The 18770-nt window shown below is 35.6% G+C and overlaps 1 protein-coding gene across 14 annotated transcripts in view; it reads left to right on the forward strand.

Annotated features, from left to right (window-relative positions):
• Positions 1-18770, forward strand: part of REPS1 (RALBP1 associated Eps domain containing 1) — a 63882-nt gene that overhangs the window by 13934 nt on the left and 31178 nt on the right. For all 14 annotated transcript variants that reach the window (XM_032747325.3, XM_030268113.4, XM_012572514.5 and 11 more), the window contains exons 2-4: positions 1646-1769; positions 5688-5887; positions 14572-14725. In XM_032747325.3, the coding sequence (XP_032603216.2) occupies positions 1646-1769; positions 5688-5887; positions 14572-14725 (478 nt within the window). The remainder of the gene's footprint in view (positions 1-1645; positions 1770-5687; positions 5888-14571; positions 14726-18770) is intronic.

Raw genomic sequence — 18770 nt, forward strand, 5'->3', positions numbered from 1 at the left:
TGGCATTAGGTTGAGTAAAGTTTTAGATGTCGATGCCTCAATTTTTATTGGAATTGTCGTCTGTCAGTTTGCACTGTCACTTCTTTCCTGGTGGAACTTTCTGTAGTCCAACCAACCTGTTGAAATTAGTGTGTTGTGTTCAACTGTATTGAATTCTTTTTTTATTTAATGAATTTTGGAAAATGCCCTGTGATCCCCTGACTTTTCTCCAGGCATCATACTGCAGAATTATTATGGTGGGAAAATGCATATAACAGGAGCTGTGGGACAATGTGTGAAGTGTGATGCAGAATCAGACAACTGATTTAATGCAGTATTTTTTGTCCAGCAGGATTTGAGCTGCATGTACAGCCCTAAACCTCTTCTAACTTTTTTGGAACACAAACACTTAGTTTGTCAACTTCCTGCACCTTTCTGGGATGGGTTTTAGAGCAGCTTATTTTCATGAGGTTCCAGAATCCTGGTGCATGGCAAAGAGATAACTAAGTAGTTTTTTGTTGTACTGCATCTGGTGTAGTTGTAGTTGATAAACTCATCTGATTCATTGGATGGAGTTACTGAAGTCTGTTTTCTGATCCGGTGGTGCTGAAGCACACAGGCTAACAGCTTTGTGCATTGGATGGCTCAGTTATTGCTGTGTGAAAATTCACTTCTTCATCTGGAACATGCCTGCAGGCAGGGCCCCTCTGCACTTAGAACTGTGTCCCCTGAAAGCTCGAAAACCTTTCAGGACAGCTTTTTCTAAGTCCAGTAATAGTACATGCCAGTTAATTACGAAAATGTGCAAATGTGACAAGAGACCAGGTTTGCCAACAAGGGAACATGACTGAGCTCATGTGGGAAGGGTGAGCTCATGTGGGAAGGGTGAGGACAGAAATTCATGCCCATGGATGTAAATCAGTCTGAAAGTCTCTGCCCTATGGTCACAGGCAAAGTTTCATGCCTGTGATGAGATTGAAGGAGAGAAACTAGTAATATTACAAAAAGATAAAGGGTCTCTAGAGAACTATCAAATCCATGGGATTAGATGGGGTCCTTCTGATCATGTTGAGAGCACTAGCTAATGTTGTTGCAAGCCATCTTTCTTTTTGAATAGTTGTGGAGGGTTGCATCTCAATGATTGGAGAAAGCTGTTACAGTCATCTTCAGGAATGTAAAGGAAGATTTATTTGGGGAACTGCATGGTGGTGAGCTGCAATTTGGTCCCTGAGGAATTGTGGAGCCAGTCTGTTTAGAAGCCGTTTCTAGGCATATGAAGGTGAAAACAGTAATTAGGATTACCAAGAATATTTGACCACCAGATTGTCTGGAACAGTAGTTGAGGAAAGAGAAGCAGTGATGCCATCTACATTGGCTTCCAACAAGTGTTTCACTTGGAGCATTGCAGTCGAGATGGGACTGCTCAGTGCATAAAAAGGCAGTGTGGATAATTTAACTCTGAGAGTCTGATTTGGAATGTGTTGTGCTTAGTGTCTTATCAGTGACCTGGCAAAAGCTGGAATGCCCTACAATAAGATTGCAGGTCATCATTGTGGACTGGGATTCAGTATGTTTGAAAACATGGCGTGCTTCTCTGAAATGTATGAAATCTGTATAGCTGTTGTGTTTAAAATTTCTTTCTATAAGTAACTGTGTTTCATTTCAGATTATGGAGCTCTGTGGTGCAACAAGACTTGGCTATTTTGGAAGAAGTCAATTTTACATTGCTTTGAAACTTGTTGCTATGGCCCAATCTGGTCTCCCTCTAAGAATGGAAAGCTTAAATTCAGGTAAATCACACGATCGAGGGAGTGGGGATTGAGTTGCTGAGTGCAATTATTGGTAGTTGTCTTACATATTCTTACAGAGTAACCTTGTAAATTAGTGGGATATATCTTTATCTGTGTTGTTAATTTAAAAATGTGGAGAAACTGAGAGATTATTTTCTTACTGTGCAGTAAATAAAAGTTGAATAAGTATTGCATTCACCATGGGACGAACGAACAACTTGTACTTACTACGTAGGAGCAAGTTAATTCTATAGATTACTGATGTGAGAAACTGTGTGCCATGTCCTCTGAGTGAAGTATTAAGAGGAGTAATGTAAACTGGAAGGAGAAGATGAATGCAGCATTTGCAGACTTTTGTAGCTGCTGGATTTCCAAAGCCTTGATTGCGACAGAAGGTTATCTTTTTTAGCATTACATTTCTTTGCACTTGATTTGACAGTTTTTTCCCTTCTAAGAGCAGATATGAAGATTGGTTTAAGATTTTTTCCTAGTGAGAAACATGGCCTGTAAAAGATCTTTGAAGTCTGCTGTCAGCCATATCACCTGTTACCCTACTTTTCAAAGGTCAGCTGTGGTGTGGGTGGTGAAATAGGTGAAACAGGAGGAAGGCTTATGCTAGAAAGATGGTTTAGAGCTGCAGGAAGAGCTTTGATGTGAGGCTCTCCTGTAGCCTTCTGAATGAGATAAGTGGATCCGTGTCCTTGTTGTTCTGTAAGATGAAAAGAGACTTAGGAAGATGAAGTAATGAGTTTTAAGGCATTATAGCCCTTGCATTATAGGACACAACTCAAAAGCTAAAAATATCTTTGGAGCAAAATTTTGCCTTAGAGTGACTTTCCTAATAGATTTCATGTCTGTAGAAAAATGTTATGATTTTTGTATGTTAATAAATAAGAAAGATGTCTTAGGAGTTTTTTGTGTCTAAAGGATATAGATTAAACAGCAGTTAAGGAGACTGTTGAAAACCATCTGATATGACTGAAGTATTTGACAAAGCTATAAAAAAGAAATTAATCACTTTGTATACTCTCACAGTTATGTTTATTCTAGGTTCATACAAACTCTTTATACTGATTTCATGGGGTTTTGTAGCTTTTTGGAAAACTGCATTGTTTTAGTCAACATTTTGCCAGTATTCAAGTCCCTTTCTGTTTATAAGCCACTGTGTGTTTATAAACCATTTCCCTAGTTTTCCTGTTATGTTCCCTAATCTAAAGCTTTAGCAAGTTGTAGCAGAATGTCCTAAAATGAGAAAAGTGGGAAAAGAACCTTCAACTCTTAATATTGATAAAACTGGAACTTGATCAAACATTTGTGAAATTTCTTATAAAATGCCTGTTGGAGAAGGAAAAGACAAATCTGTGTGTAGGCTTTTTACAGGGATTTTATAATCTTGGTTTTATTTTAATGCAAGGTACCTTAACCAGAAGGAGGTTTCTGTTTAAAAAAAAAAAAAAGAAATCACAAGAATTTGATTTCTTTGAAATCTTTGAAGGAAAGATTTAAATGAAGGTACAGAGTTAATTTCAAAATATAAAATATGCTGCTAAAAGGTTAACAGTGGTTGGAATGTTACTTTCACATTGATAATTTCCTTGATTCATGACAATATTAGAATTACTTGTAATGATTTCTGAACTTCTAGGAATAATTTTCTGTAACTGGTTCCAAGGCTATGAAATACACCAAGTACAACAGAAAGAACATTTATTTTTACCCTGTTTTTAGCTATGGTCTGTTGCCTTGGTTGCAGTGGTTCCAGTCCTATCTATGAATTTCCTGCTTCTAGAATGATTCAAGTCTTCTTGTAACAGCTAACTCAACAACTAAAATGCAGCAGGCTGATAAAATTATTCTGAGCTTTGCTAACTTTAGTTCTGCTTACATTCCATCTCCAAGATGTCTTTAAGACAAATTGTTAGAGCCAACCCAAACTAAGCTGTATACTCTTTGTCTCTTCAGACACTTTAAATTAGTTAAAGCTTATATTTTTGGACGTCTACTTTTTAGCTTTCCATTTTATGCATGTTTCATCGATTTTTGTAATTTTCTTAATTCTTTTATCTTGGGAATTTCTTTCACCTTCCTACTTTTTCCTTTTGTATTTTTGTGTGTCTTGTCAGTAGACAAGACATTTAGTTATCTGAGTTACTGAGTGGAAACTCAGTCAAATTTTAAATACCAAGTCTAATGTAAGTATGGGCCAACTGGTTCTTAAGTACTCTTTTGATTACTCAGATGGGCAGTAGAGTAAGTATACTGGCATTAGTTATTATACTACAAGCCTCCAAAGCTCTTGTTCCTTCAGAAAATTTTCCTTCCAGGAAGCTTAAAATTGAGACATGAATGAGCAGTGTCTATTTCAAAGCAATATATATATTTTTAAGTATGGAATACAGGTTTTGGTGGAAAAAAAATATTAGGAAGGATGTGGGCATGAAAAGTACAGAGAACTCTTTAATATACTCAATGTCAAGGGTTAGTTCCATTCATGACAGCTCTCACATTTATTATTGAGGGATTTCTGAATGGCAACAAATGCTGTAGTGTTGAAATGAGATTTTTCTGCTGTTATTGGAAAAAGCCAGAGAGGAGAGAGGTAAAAATAGCAGGTTAGTCATGTAGAAGCTTAGTACAGCTAAACAAACCTATATTTATCTAGTCTTGCTTTAAAAGAAGACAGTAGAGTATTTTGTGTTTCTTTTGAGTTCTCTATTATTTTGTGACTCGTGCAGGCACAGCTGATTGCACAGACTTCCCCTGTGTCAGTTGGATCATCTGGTGTCTGTATTTTCCTGGTTTTGCAGACATACAGATTTTCACTTGTATGCAATGGCTTTTTCACTTTTGGCTGGCCATGGTTTGCTGTTTAGTTATGTTACTTTCCTACTGCAGCATGGGGTACAGTGCTCATGTAATAAACAGTATGCAATTTCATCTTGTATTTTAATATAGTTGTAGTACCACTGACTCATTCTCGGTACCAGAAGTAATTTACGTAAGCAGTCAGCAAGAGAAATTAAATTGAGCCATGCTTGTAATTTTGTTTTGTGTTGGAGACATAATTTCCAAATAAGCTGTACAGCAAATTCACTATTTATGTTTATTCAAAGTGGAGCACTAAGAAGATTGCAGTTGGGAGAAAAATGGTAGAGATCTTGTAGTGGGAAATTGAAGGTTTACGTAGTCTCATTTCTATGTTGGGCTACTCTGAACCATGGTACATTAAGCTAATGGGCTTCCTAGCATTTTGTAGAAACTTTGCATTTTAGTTGTTCATATCAAAGTGAGGTGACATTGGAATATTTTCAGTTGTATTTCCAGTATTCCAAATGAGCTAATATAGCTTTTGTTGTAGAAAAGTATGCATAGATGTGTTTAAGTAATAGTCACACTCTGTAGTACACCTAGATTATATTATCTGTTTTAAATATGAACATGACATTAGCTCACTAAAAGATGATACTGAATATACTGCAGTATTTTAGCATTGGTTTTCCTGATGAACCGTTTTATATGAAGACTCTAGTTCTTTATATGTGCTAGAAATGGTAGAAAAATTTTGAAAATGACGCTTCAGGAATTTAATGTTGACAAATCTAGGAAAAAATGAGTTAGATCCAGCTTATCTGGTTGCTGCTGCATTTAGTGCACAAGTTGTGGTGCAAAGCTGTAATGGAGCAATGTGAAGTCATCTTTGTGTGACCAAAGTCAGAGTTTGGGTAGCAGAATAGGTATTTGCTTTTTCCAGCTGCCAGGTGTTGGCTTGACTATAGCAGCAGTCTCAGTGTGTAAGGAATTGAGTCATGTGTGAAATTTTAACTTCAAAATAGAACAGTGTTTTTATTTTTAATCATCATATTTATATATGGCAAATATCCTGCTTTTTTTTTTTTTCTTTTTTTTTTCTTCCAACAGTAAAGGACCTCCCTCTTCCCAGATTTGTTGTGTCAAAGAATGAGCAAGAGTCAAGACACACAGCCTTGTATTCTTCAGATGCTGATAACCCAGCTTCATATTCAGGTGTGATTCCTCCTCCTCCGCCTGGCAGGATGCAAGTCAAAAAAGGCTCTGTGAGCCATGACACAGTTCAGCAGCGTACATCAACTGATCAACAGGTGAATTAACTTAAAAGATTAAATGGGATTCTTAATCACTGTTTTGCTGTGTAGATGTCAATTTGATAGGGCTTCTGAGCTAGGTTACTTCCAATATAGTTTCTTAAAATAATTATACTGACATATACACAAAGACCATAGCTGCCTCTGAAATACTTGCATGTAGGAGACATTTTTTATGAAGTCTTAAAATATGTGTTTAAAATATTGGTAGTAATGGACAAAGAATTGAGACAGAAAAGAAATTCAGTGTGTAAGTTAGGATGGCAAATATATAGTTATAGTCATTATGGTGTTAATAGCTCATTTATTAAATTGTTCCCATCAGTTTCCTGGTCACTGGAATGGTGGTACAGCCATGGAAGACTGAATTTCTAGGGCTTCAACATACTCCAATATATGCAAATCTGGTTAAAAAGTCTGTAACTTTTCACAGTAGCTTTTTTCTGCCTCACATCTTATTGTTCAGCAGTTTAACTGTTAAGGATGAGAACTAGAAAAACAGACCAAAGTTATTAAAACACAAGCTTTTTCTTGTGTTTTAATAATGAGAAAACAGATTACTTTTTGTTCACTGTTTTTTTTTCATTTTCAGTGACAAGATGTCTGAATTAATGAAAACTGTAAAGAGTTAGAACTCTATGCCTTCTCATACGCATTTCTTTCGGTTTGCTCTTTGTCCATGGGGAAATCCTTTCTGATTGTCTTTTCTACAAACAGGAGCTGAGTACAAATGCTAAATTTTGCTGGGCATATGTATTGAATTACCTGTTTTCTTCCCCATTGTGTGCTTTTTTTCTGGGCTTATTTTGTAAAGAATTGGGGAATTTCCCATAGTCTCGGTGGGAACCAAGGAATCACTCATAAGCGTTTATTAGTCTCTATGGAAATAGCCCAGACTGATCCAATATAAAGAAAAAGTAAATTAGTAGAGGAAATCCATAATCAGTGTTTGGCTGCCACTTCCTTTCTTTGAAAGAGAAGATAATAATGCAAAAAGAGCTAGTAGTAGGTCTCAAGATAGCTTTTTGCTGTCTAGTTTTGGTTAGGTGTGTTTGAGAGAGCCACCAAGCACTCTGCACATTACAGATTTCCTAAATCTGATTGTGAGGTTTTAATTGGGCTGAAACTGTGTTTTATATGCTTCCATCATGATGTTGAGTTTATTTAGTGAACAGTTGTAATTTGATACAGGAATCTGTAGTGGCATAATGTCAAAATAACAAAAAGAAAAATAAATCTGGTGTTTGAAGTCTTCAAGTTTAGAATAAAGAAGCCTCATATTCACAAAAGTGTATTTGCGTCCCAGTTTCATTTCTCGGTCTTGGCTGATAAAAACTTGGTATCTCTTTTTTACTCAAGTCTGTCTGAGAGCCTCAGAATAAAGAAACTCTGTATCTAAAGGCCTTGGAGTAATCTGGCCCAGAAAGCAGACTTGGAACAAATGTAACAGATAACACAGCATTGAGTCCAGCGGTTTTAAGTTTCACGGTGTAGAACATCTGGGGAGTGTTGTCACCCTGTTGTAAACCTGAACAATCTGTGGCTACTGCCACATTTCTGACTGTACAACAACCCCATTCAAGCAGCCTTCTTGTCCCAATCTAATACTTAGATTCAGATACCTGGTTAGAAATAAACTGAGAAAGGAGTTTGAGCCCAGGTTTCTCATTTAACCATATAAATATGCTAATTGGGTTGTTTTATAAAAGATGTGTGCTGCTTTTATCCATGTTTTCATGGAAATTGTTGATTTAGTTGTCTTGATCTGGAGTATCATTCATATTTATGCAATTTAGAGAATTTCAGATTATGAAGTCTTATGCCATCTTTTTGACCAATGAGTATTTGAAGAAATGAAGTCTAAAAAGTAAATCACAATGTGTCATCTTCCTAGGGATCATTCTTATTTCTGGAGGAGTATGTCAGTTAAGCTTGGATATTTCACTCATGGAGCTTATCACGTACTTTTTAGATTCTCTATTAGCGAATTTAGGGGTTTGTTTTTTCTTAAACTGTTTGTGACTTTGAGAATGTGACCAGCACTTGAGAATGCATTGATTTCTTAAAATGCTATGGCTGAAAGATAATTTGTATGGCATCATAAGGTATCTTAATCTTCATCTTTAAAAATGACTGTATACAGATTTCTATATTCGTGAGATTTGTCATGCTTAGTATAATATCTCATAATCACAAATAATTTATGTAGAAGAACTTTACTCAATATGTTGTCTGCTGAAATGTTCTAGGTAAAACTATTTCAATGCATTATTTCAGCAGTTCCCTCAATGAACTTTACTTGGAGGCAGGGAATCAGGAAATAGCAGTTAGGTTGTGTTTCTAAAGAGTAGCTATAAATGATTTTGTGTAGCTTTTGTAATGTATAAATACAGCACTGGGCAGAAGTTTATATCTTTTTAATATTGTTAGAAGGTGACTGAAATCATGCTCAGCTGTCATGGAAGCTGCAGAACTGATTTTACAAGTCTAGCTGAGTAATGAATGATGCCATCCCTTACTGGATAGCATGTTAACTGCACATCCTAGTGGAGATAAAACACTGGGTGAAAATATTTTTAAAACACTGGGTGAAAATATTTTTTCCTTCTGACAGAATTTCTTTTTCCTGTAAAATAGAGACTAAGTAGATTTGAGCGCTTCTGCTGACAATGTGACATCTATATGAGCACTTTGGTGATGTAGGTATGCTACCACAGTGTATATACATATCTATACCTTGATAGTAGCAGCTATGTTACTGAAAATGTTATTGTACTGAAAACTTTCTTAGAAGAAACAGCAATGTTGAGATTAGGAAGAATTTTGTGTCTTCTGAAAGTAGCTCACAAGTGACTAAATGTTCTCAGTGTTGGAGACGTTTTTTGTTTTGCTGTTAAAGCCAAAAAACAAGTATTTTTTCAGGGTTTAAGTATGATCTGATGTTGATCAGGTACTGCTTTAGGATACTTTTACCTCTTTTCCAGGAAGGGGAGTATCTAGCTTCAATACATATTGAGACTATAACATCTGGAAAACACATATCTGACAAATGCTTATGGGCTGAAACTTGCTATACCCCTGTGAAAATAAAAGGTAAAGCTGAAGGTACTTGTCTGCCTATGGGTGCCTTAAGCATATTACTGGCACTCCAGATCATACTGATTTAGTGCTAAGTCAGTGCAGCCTTAGGAGGAGAAGCTCAGATTTGATACCAGTAGCAGAGAGAATTTGATAATTTCAATTCTTTCAACTGTATGAAAGCTATTGTGATTTTATTTTAAGGTTCTGCTAGTAGTTCTGGTAGTTTGTTTCTGTGCACTTCTGTTTTGTGGATTGAACAGGTAATTTCAGATAAAATATACCTGGTTTACAAGGACAGAACTGGAAAAGATCTCATATGTAATTTTATTATTACAAGAAGTTTTTAAAAAGATCAGGGTTCTCTTGAAGCTGTGAAGCCTTTTATTCCACACTGGCTTTATTGGAGAAAACTATTCCAGGGCCTAAGTAGGAATATGGTGGTACTTCCCACTTAACTCAGCCTGCTCACTTAACAACTTTGTCATTAGTATTTGCTGCAGGGCACTACCAGTATTTACTGGAACACTATTGCATTCTACTTTAGCTCTGTTTTGCTTGACAAAACAATCTGTAGTCTCAGTTTCATTTCATAAAGTAGTTACCAGTAATCCTTAATCCTTCTCTGCCTGTGATCCAATTTGAATTTGCATTCATTGAAAATATTTTGCTACATTTGTATTTCTTAGCCCAAGTGACATTTCACCAGTATTAATACTATTTTGTAGGGTTCTTTCTTGTATTTTCTTGATATGTCTCACCTCATATATCTTGGCAACTGTGATTAAAGAAAATCTGTCACATTTGACATACTGTAGGTGTCTGATACATGACCTGTTCATCCAGTCTTCTCTTTATGGCCTTTAGTAGTAAATGTTCATTATGCAAGAAAAAATGTATTTTATATTTTAAAATTTGATAGCTGACTGTTCCCTATGTCCTGAAAGGGATCCATCTGCTTGCTACCTTACATTTGTTGTTAAAATTTGTAAGCATGCTATGTAGTGTGCATAATTGGTTATCTAAAGTATCCGATTAGGTTATTGTCCAAATCAGTCATTCAAGAGGATTATTAGAAACTTCCCTTCAACCTTGTAATTCCCATTTTAATACAATCCAGCTTTGCCCCTTCTATAGGCAGTTCTTTTATACCTTAGATCCTTGAATTAATCTCCACATTGTTGGTACTATCCTGTATGACACCCTGTTGAGATAATGCTCAGCTTCAGGTTAAATGTAGTGCAGTTCCTTTGTTGAGGAAATCACATAAATACCAGTATCAATTCTCATGCTATGATTGAGCTCTTTTTCATTTGTCTCTGGTTTAATTATTATTTTCATCAATTGGCTGAACCATATATCCTGCCTTGAAAAATGTATAGTGTTGCAAGTGGAGAAGTTCTCATTGAACCTTGGGCTGTTTTGTTCTTTGGTATGAAGGCCAGTTGATTAAAAAAATTTGGTTTCTACAATGCAATTGCCATCTCTAAATAAATCTTTTTTCATTATGGATCTGGTGGCTAACTCATAAACAGGCTGGGTGGTATCAGGACCTGGATCACAACACCTTTAAAGCTCTTCTTTAGATATCATGTCTGGCTTCATTGCCTCTGGAATTCTCGTTAGGCAGTTTTCTTCTGACCTGATGTGTGCAACCCAGGAAAAGGTTTATAATCTCGTTTGTCTCATGTATGCTTATAATGCCCTTGTGAGGCTGAGATCCCTCTGGGCAGTATTGTCCCTTTAGCACATTATTGTATTGCCTTAAGCCAGTTTATTTGACTTGTCTTCACTAAGGCTCTTCCTTTAGTCATATATTATATCACCTTTTTTAATTCACATGCTATTTTTAGTAACTTCTTGTCAGTTCAAAAATATCCAAATTACGAATGCTTCAAGTCTCAGTTTTGTAATTCTAGTCTGACAAAAATGCTTTTTTACAATGTTTTTAAACTTGTTTTTTTTTTTTTCTTAATTAAGATATACTACTAAATTTTTGTCTGGTAGCTATAACCTTTTATTTTGATTAGTTATTGACAAAGATGTCCTCATTAGTTTGATTTAACATGAAAATGTTAACCATTTATGTCAACATGCTTTTATTAAGATATTTTCTGGAATCATTTGAAGAGATAAAATAAGTGGCTTAACATAGTAAAATACAGCATGTTGTAATTGATTTGATTTTTTTTATAGAGATTTGTCTAGAGGGAAAATGAAAGGTAGTTCTTTAAATGTAATTGCATTGAAAATACTAAAAAAAATTATAAAAATAAGATTTTAATAGTAGCTGATCTGATAAGCATCTTCTACAGTGTGCAAACGCTGAGTGAAATTTTCAAAGTTCGCAAAGAGATTAAGTGTGTAACTTCAAATGACTGAGCTACCAGTAAGCTAGATAATGCAAACTGTTCTTACATGCTACACTTTGGGAGAGCAGATCAGTTAGGTTCTGTATCCTAATTATCTTTTAAAAATGGGATTCTAGATATTTCAGGCTTTGAAAGACCAGAGAGGTGACAGCAAACAACCTTACTTGCTCAGTTGCAATAAATGCATTCACAAACTCTCAAAATGCTATCACATTATGCAAATGAGTGTTGCAGCTCAGAATAAAGGTGGTTCTGATACAATTACTGCCTTTGTTTGCTAAATTGTGAAGCTCAAGACAAAACTGAAGTAGAAACTGTACAACAACCCATGTTTTCTAGGTAAAACTGATAACTTTTTATCCAGTGTAAAGGCAGATACATAGTCAATAACCTATATACAGGGGTTAGATGAACCTGTATATAATTGCAGTTTTAGTAAATCTCTACTCATTGTGTTTTCCCATGACTGCTTTAGAATGGGAGTCAGTATTTCTACTGTTCTGCCTCCTCCCCAGGCTTTTTTGGCTTTCGTCCTCCTTTACACTTGCATCAAGCCATCAGTATTTTGGCCAAGACATTTGCTATATATGCACGTATTTCTGTGTGTATATGTAAATATGCTTTTAAAAACCAGCTAAGGGTTTTAGCTCTCTTAAGATTCTAGTTAGCTAGGTGAACGAACGCCATGAGTGGTATTTGTGAGTGACTAGGATTATGCAAGGGAGAGATGGTGCCAGAGCAATGCTGTCTAAATTGGGTTTTAACTGGTTTGGGAATGTGTGCCTTATAATGACAGTACAGTTAAAAATGTGGATTGTCCCCCTTCCAGAAGTTTGACATCAGAGCTGGTGGTATGCTTTGGTATTTAATTATTTTGGAGTCTGTAAGCTCCAAATCAATTGTGGGAAATCTGTAAATGCTCAGAATTCTCATATAATATTGGTTTGCACACTGAGAACAAAGTTAATTATTTCCTATGTTTGTGCTTCTGATGATCCGATTACTGTCACTACATGCTTTACAGAATCACATGAACCACATGTATAGTAAATATTTAGAAGAATTAAAATTGGGGATCATACAATTACTTCCTGTGCTGGCAGCGTAAGACCAGCTGTTAGGCAGAAGCTTACTGAAGATCAGTTCTCAGCCTAGGGCAGGGCTGCTTCATGATAACTGTGTGCCAAGTTTTAATGTTCACATGCAGTTACTAGAAGTAGTGAGTAGTTTCCTCTAGGTAGACTATCATACATTTGTCTGCCTCAGGTTTTCTTCTGTGTCTTTCTGGACCATCTGATTTGCAAGGGTACTGGATTAAATTAATAACACCTTTGTCTAAGCATAGCTTTCTCTACATTTACTCCATGATGTTTTGTCTAAAAAATTCAAACATCCTTCAAATCTTTGATAAAAGATGGCTTGTATAAAAGCTAATGGAAGAGGAAGCTTTTCATTGATTTAAGCGATGCAGTGTCGTGGTTTTCCTATCACCTGTTGCACAATGCTAAGCACAGTAGCCATTCAACCTCAGTTCCATTTTCCAGCCTGCAAGTGGCACTCCAGAAACCCTGACTCCTTCCCTTCTTGTCCCCATGTACCAGTGAGGATAAGAATGTCCTGCCATTGAAAATAAATCTTTTTACTAAATGGAACAAGGAGAAATCTTAGGGCAAAGTACAGAAAGGCATATAGCTGCAACAGAAAAGGTATCTTGAATTAATGGAAGTACTTTGGAGGAACAGTAATATAGATTGTGCAGTCAGCTGATCCCTCAGTTAAGAGCTGAAATGAATTAGTGTTGCTCCCAGCCATTTTGTAAAACTTGTTGCCATATATATGAGCATGATTTAAATATTTGGAATGAAAGTTTGAAATTTTGTGGCCCAGAAACTTATTTGAGGAAATCAGACTTGATAGTTAGAACTTCCAGAAAATACCTCATCTGCAGAATCAACCAAGGTGGCTTCAATTTACAAGGAATAGGAAAACTAGAGGGCAAAAAAGAGGTGAAAGTTTATAGCAATACATTGTAAATTAACAGTCATTGAGGCTCTAAAGCTTTTTTGTTAGGATGCATGTACTTTTAGAATATACTTTTCTTGGAGAAAAGCTTGTTAACGGCACTTTCTGACTTTTTAAAAGACTTTTAGACTTTCATAGGTGTAGTATTGTTTAAAAAGCTTAATGGTCTTTGAATATTAGCAAAGTAAATCAGTTTGGCTAATTTTGGGCAAGCCTACATTTAGTCTGTCTTGATACTTGATAATATGTTAACACCTGTTTACGTAGAATACCAAACTTTCTGTGTACTGCTGAAACAGAATTTGAAGGTTTTGGCTTTGTTATTACTTTTCAGGATATTTGGAGTTCAAGATTTACTTTCTTTTACTTGTTTTCACTAATACCGTTCAGTTCAAATTGGGAGAACTGGCAAACAAGAATTTCAAAAGATAAACATATAGGGAAGAAATTACTTTCTACTGCATGACTACTTTGTACAATATAAATTATTTTTTTCTTTGTATTTTGTTTGAAATGAAATGGCAATTTGAATGTCTTATGAGAACTCATTCCATGTAGAAATTGCACATGTGATTCTCTTTTTTTCCCCCACCTGTTCAGGAAGAATGTAGTACAGTATGGGATTAAAGAGAAGTATGAGCCTTAGCATCATGGCAACTTTGCCCTGTACAGCAGAGAAGTATAATCTAGCTGGCATCATTCTTTTTAAAAAATTGCATCTCTGTTTTTGCACATTAGAAAATCCAATGTGCTATTTGGTGGGGTTTTTTTTTCCACCAATATATAATTCTGGTTTGTTTTAAATGAAAGTAAATAACTGTGAATCATTTGATTAACATTTGGTAGGATAACAAATTGCACAGTGAGTATGTATTTTGAGACATGATTTCAAATGTTACTTTTACCACATATGAAAGTGAGTCTTATAATCTAGTTTCCTTTGTAGCCAAGTCATTTAACTCAGCATTACTGTTGTTTTAAGAATGCCAAGTTAAAAATGTATTAGATGACATTGTTTAATGTAAATGTGTTCAGTCCTAGTTATACTTTACCTGATTTCTCCTGTTCCCTCATTTTAATAAGTACTGAAATTTTCACTCTCTAAAATGAGAGTTTAACTGGTTGTTTCTAGAAATAATGGTTTTAGATAAGTTTTAGATGTATTTAGTTATATAGTAAAAAACTTAAAAGATTCTTGTGTTTTATTAGGAGTCCACATCTCCAGTTGTTTCACCGCAGCAATCCCCACCAACCTCTCCACATACCTGGAGGAAGCACAACCGCCATCCCAGTGGAGGGAATAATGAGCGACCTCTTGCTGGACCCGGGCCCTTTTGGGCTCCATTTAGTGAAGTACAACCAGGTATCAATGTCTTGTTATGCTTCAGTGGTAACCCAACGTTGTGGAATTCTTAAATAAGTATAATAAATGAGCTTAGGACAGTTTATCTTTGTGTTTTCCAGTCCTGGAAATTTTCTTGCAGATTCAAGTATCTGTGTTGATAGCAGCACTGTAGAATCTGTAGTCTTACATATGGCAGATGCATTTATTACGGTCACATGGGGAAATGCTAAGGGTTTGGAGGGAGGAAAAGAGTGCTTAAGTTTTCCAGTGGAAAATTTTTTAAATCAAAACTGATAATCCTGTTGAAATTATGCAGAAGCTGTCAGTATACCTGAAAATGTGGGGACCTCAAGGGAAAGCAGCAGATAATAGAACCACTTGTTTCAGTGAAGCTTTTCATCCTTTAATGTTCATTTAACATGAAGACAATCCCTGTTATTGTATCACCTGTATTCATATTTAAAAGTATTTCCCCTTAATATGTCTTATTTTAAAAAGTTCTGTTTTCTTTTCTGATACCTGGTAGTCTTAATAAATTTGGGAACAGTTGTAATTCAGGTTTTGATTTTGTTGGTACTGCTAAATAATGTTGCATTTTGTAGGTTGTAGTTTGAAATTGAGCTGTGATTGCTTGGTTTATTTCAGTTATGATATTCCAAAATTGGTTTGTCACCTTTCAATGGTTGTCATTTTCTAATTCTAAGCATCTATGGAGGAACAGGGATTCTATGAGAATTGGTTGGATAAGAAGATAAAACTTCAGAAGTGAAGTGGGTTGTATGCAGAGGTTTATGCCAGTGTTGTAAATGTTGTTTGCTAGTAAGTCCCAGTCAGTTTGCAACTAAAAAAAAAAAAATTAGTCTGCTTATTGCTTATATAATCACTTCTAAGGGTTCAATCCAAGCACTGTCAGCACTCAATTTCTCAATGTTTTTTCTCCTGTAGTTCAGCTGAATTTTTTCTCTAAAGCTGCAATACAAGTGTGTCTGATTTCTAACTTGTGAAGTTTTTCTAACTTAAAAAGTCACAGACTCCAGAACAGTATGAAAACTCTTCCTTGTGTTGAAGAGTTCAATATTGCTATCTTAAAGATAAAGTTACAATACCATGTTCATATTTCAGTTTGGTAATGGTTTTGTTATGATGTTTAATGGGTAAATTTTTCAGAAGTTCTCAGAGCATATTTCTGAACTAGCTCAGTATTCCTTGATTTTCTATTCCATACTGGAACACATTCATAGTTTATTTAAAGTAATTCAAATATGCTAATATAGAAGGATTGTCTCTTCTGGCAATGCTAAAGTAGTTTTTCATATATTACTTTAAGAAAAATTGTCAGTGTAATTTACTGTGGATGATCCTTTTGCACTGCGGATGATTAATTTTTGCTATGAATTTCAGCTGTTATAGGCAGTTCAGCTTTCCCCCCATTTTGATCATACATTTTAAGGAGAGTATTTATAGAAAAATTATGTTCTCATGACATTTGGATAGAACCAGATAGACTGCTGGTTGGTTTTCTTAAAATCAGTACTACAAGCTCATCTTTCTTCCAGTGCAAGATATTTCTGAGAAACCAGGTGAAGTGTTATAGTTTCAGTAGGGCTGTGCCAGTTCATTTGTGATCCAAGCCAATTGAGAACCCAGGTCTCTGTGCTTGTATTTTACTTTATTCTCAAATATTATTTCACATTATGAGGTTGTCAACTGTAACCATGGAATCTCAGGTGGGAAAATGTTTCTGGTGGGTCAGATAATAAACAGCATGTTTTTTATCTGCTGTTACCAGAAGGGCAAAAATCAAATCTAATTTTTTTGTTGAAGAAAGATATATTTAAACAGGAAGATTCTGACTTATGCATAGTAAATGTTCCATTGCATCATCATACTCCCACTATGAACAAAGTTAAACAGTGCTTTCTCTATTGAGAAATAGAATAATTATTAGATAAATCAATTGTTGGTTTTAAAAATCTTACACATTGTCTTGCATTAGAAATCTAACTCATAACTTACAGCTGTAGTTATCAATTTCTTGGAAGAAAACCTGTTCTCATCTCAAAAGAGCAAAAGCATTTGGATTTTGCTATTTTTCGTCACTTGTGTTGTCCTGTCACTGTAGTTCAGTTAGGATAGTGTTAATGCTTTGTATGTCTATTACTGGTTTCTGAGGTACTGTCACACTAGCTCAGTGTGCTTACAAATACGAAACCAGAAGCCAAGGCTTGTTACCATCTCTCTTCAAGATTTTTTGTAAAGAGAGCCCCAAAGGATACATTTATTTTACTTTAGTATCAGGAATTAAAATTCAGTGACAGACATTGATTACCTGTGTAGAACATTTAAAGTTAGCTCAGGTGTCATCCTGCAATGTCAGAGTCAAGTCTGTTAAAACCTGAGCCTCTCAAGTCTTTCAGGTGCCTTTGATTTAGCAGTTTAAGATAAGATCATGATGTTGACAAACCTGGGAGAAAGAACCCTTCTGTACTTTAAATGATAGTTTGAGTGGCATGTCAGAATGCGAAAATATTTTTTTATTACCTTGTAGTCTGTTGGGACTGCAAGCAAAGGAGAATATTTATGTTGGTAGTATCTAAATAATGATCTAAAACAAGTTTAAAAAATCTGAGATCATCTGTTCTGTCCTAGGATATTTGTTAGCTTTGGCACGACATCAGAGTTTTGTGTTGATTCCTGAATATGCATGAGAAATTGCAGACCTAAGCCGTACTTCTTTCTTTTCTCTTTGGGAGGCATTTTGTAGCCATTTGTGAACACTTCAGGGACAGAAATGGAACATGTCTACCAGTGGAAAAAAGTTTAATATTGATAATGAAGTTGAATGGTAATATGTCTACTGTGCAAACAGTTCCCTTGCATCTTCAGAGCCGTAAGATATATAGTGGGCTTGCAGGGGACTGGACAGTCCTTTGTTCCCTAGTTAATGCTTCAGTAACTGATGACAATTGGCCTTGTTACAAGCTGTGGAATACTCTTACCTGGGCATAAGAGCTCTCCAGTATTTTATCTTACTGTCAGAGTTGTATTCAGCTTCCGGTTTTGTTGCACCACATATTGATGATAAGGAAAGCTCTTCTTAGTTTACAGACTTAGTTGAAAATTTAGTCCAAGTAAACCAAAATTTGTTTAGTCATTGAGAAGTACTTGTTAACTAGATAGAGTATTTCCATTTGTATCTCAAAGTAAAGGGGGTAGTTTTTATTCCACGGGAAATTAGATTGTTTTCCGTAAGTTATCAGTGTGTTGGTAAGATGTTCAAGCTAGTGGAAGATAGAGAGCAGCTACAGGAATTTGTTAGGTCTTCATGCTAAACATAGACCTTTAGACTTCACCAGCTTGATCAAATCTGATAATTGGTCTTGGGCCTATTCTCCATTTAAAGTGGTGTTGCAGGTGTTTCCACTGATGAAGATGCACAGAGACTGCTGAAGGTTTTCTTCATTGGGTTACAAATAATAAAATAAAAATAGACCAATGGCTTTGAGTCTTCTCTGTGATGCAGTTTTCTTCCAATTTCTCTTCCACCTTTCTGTTATCAATGGTTTTGTCAAATTGAGTTATTGGCTGGTGGCAGTCCATGAGTATGTGTGTAGTTCCAGGTCTCCATGGTTACTAGTAATCTTTCTCCAGTGTTCTCCAGCCATTCCATCCTGTGTCCTAAAACATTTCAGTGGAGAGTAAATAACAAGAACAGTAATGTAAGAATGTTCTTGCTGGTATTATTTGAACGGACAGAAAGGAAACAGGTCTTGCAATACCTGTAAAATACTCTGAAGGTATCACAGTTTGGTGCTACTAGCATTTCCATTGCTGTCAAAGTACTGCTTTGGAACAGATGCTGTGCAAAGTGAGATATGAATTGAATTGTACCAAGATCAGTTTTTGAGAGAAGTGAAGGAGGAGTAAACATATGTAAGTTTAATGGTAATAATGTCAGTGTCTGAGAGGTAGAGAAAGGAAAGTCAGTGTATCAAAAATAAAATTTGAATGCCACATATCAAAAGGACTGTTGGGAAGGTCCTGCCTGCCTCTGACTGTTTGT

This window comes from Taeniopygia guttata, chromosome 3, assembly GCF_048771995.1.
Source record: "Taeniopygia guttata chromosome 3, bTaeGut7.mat, whole genome shotgun sequence".
Lineage (NCBI taxonomy): Eukaryota > Metazoa > Chordata > Aves > Passeriformes > Estrildidae > Taeniopygia > Taeniopygia guttata.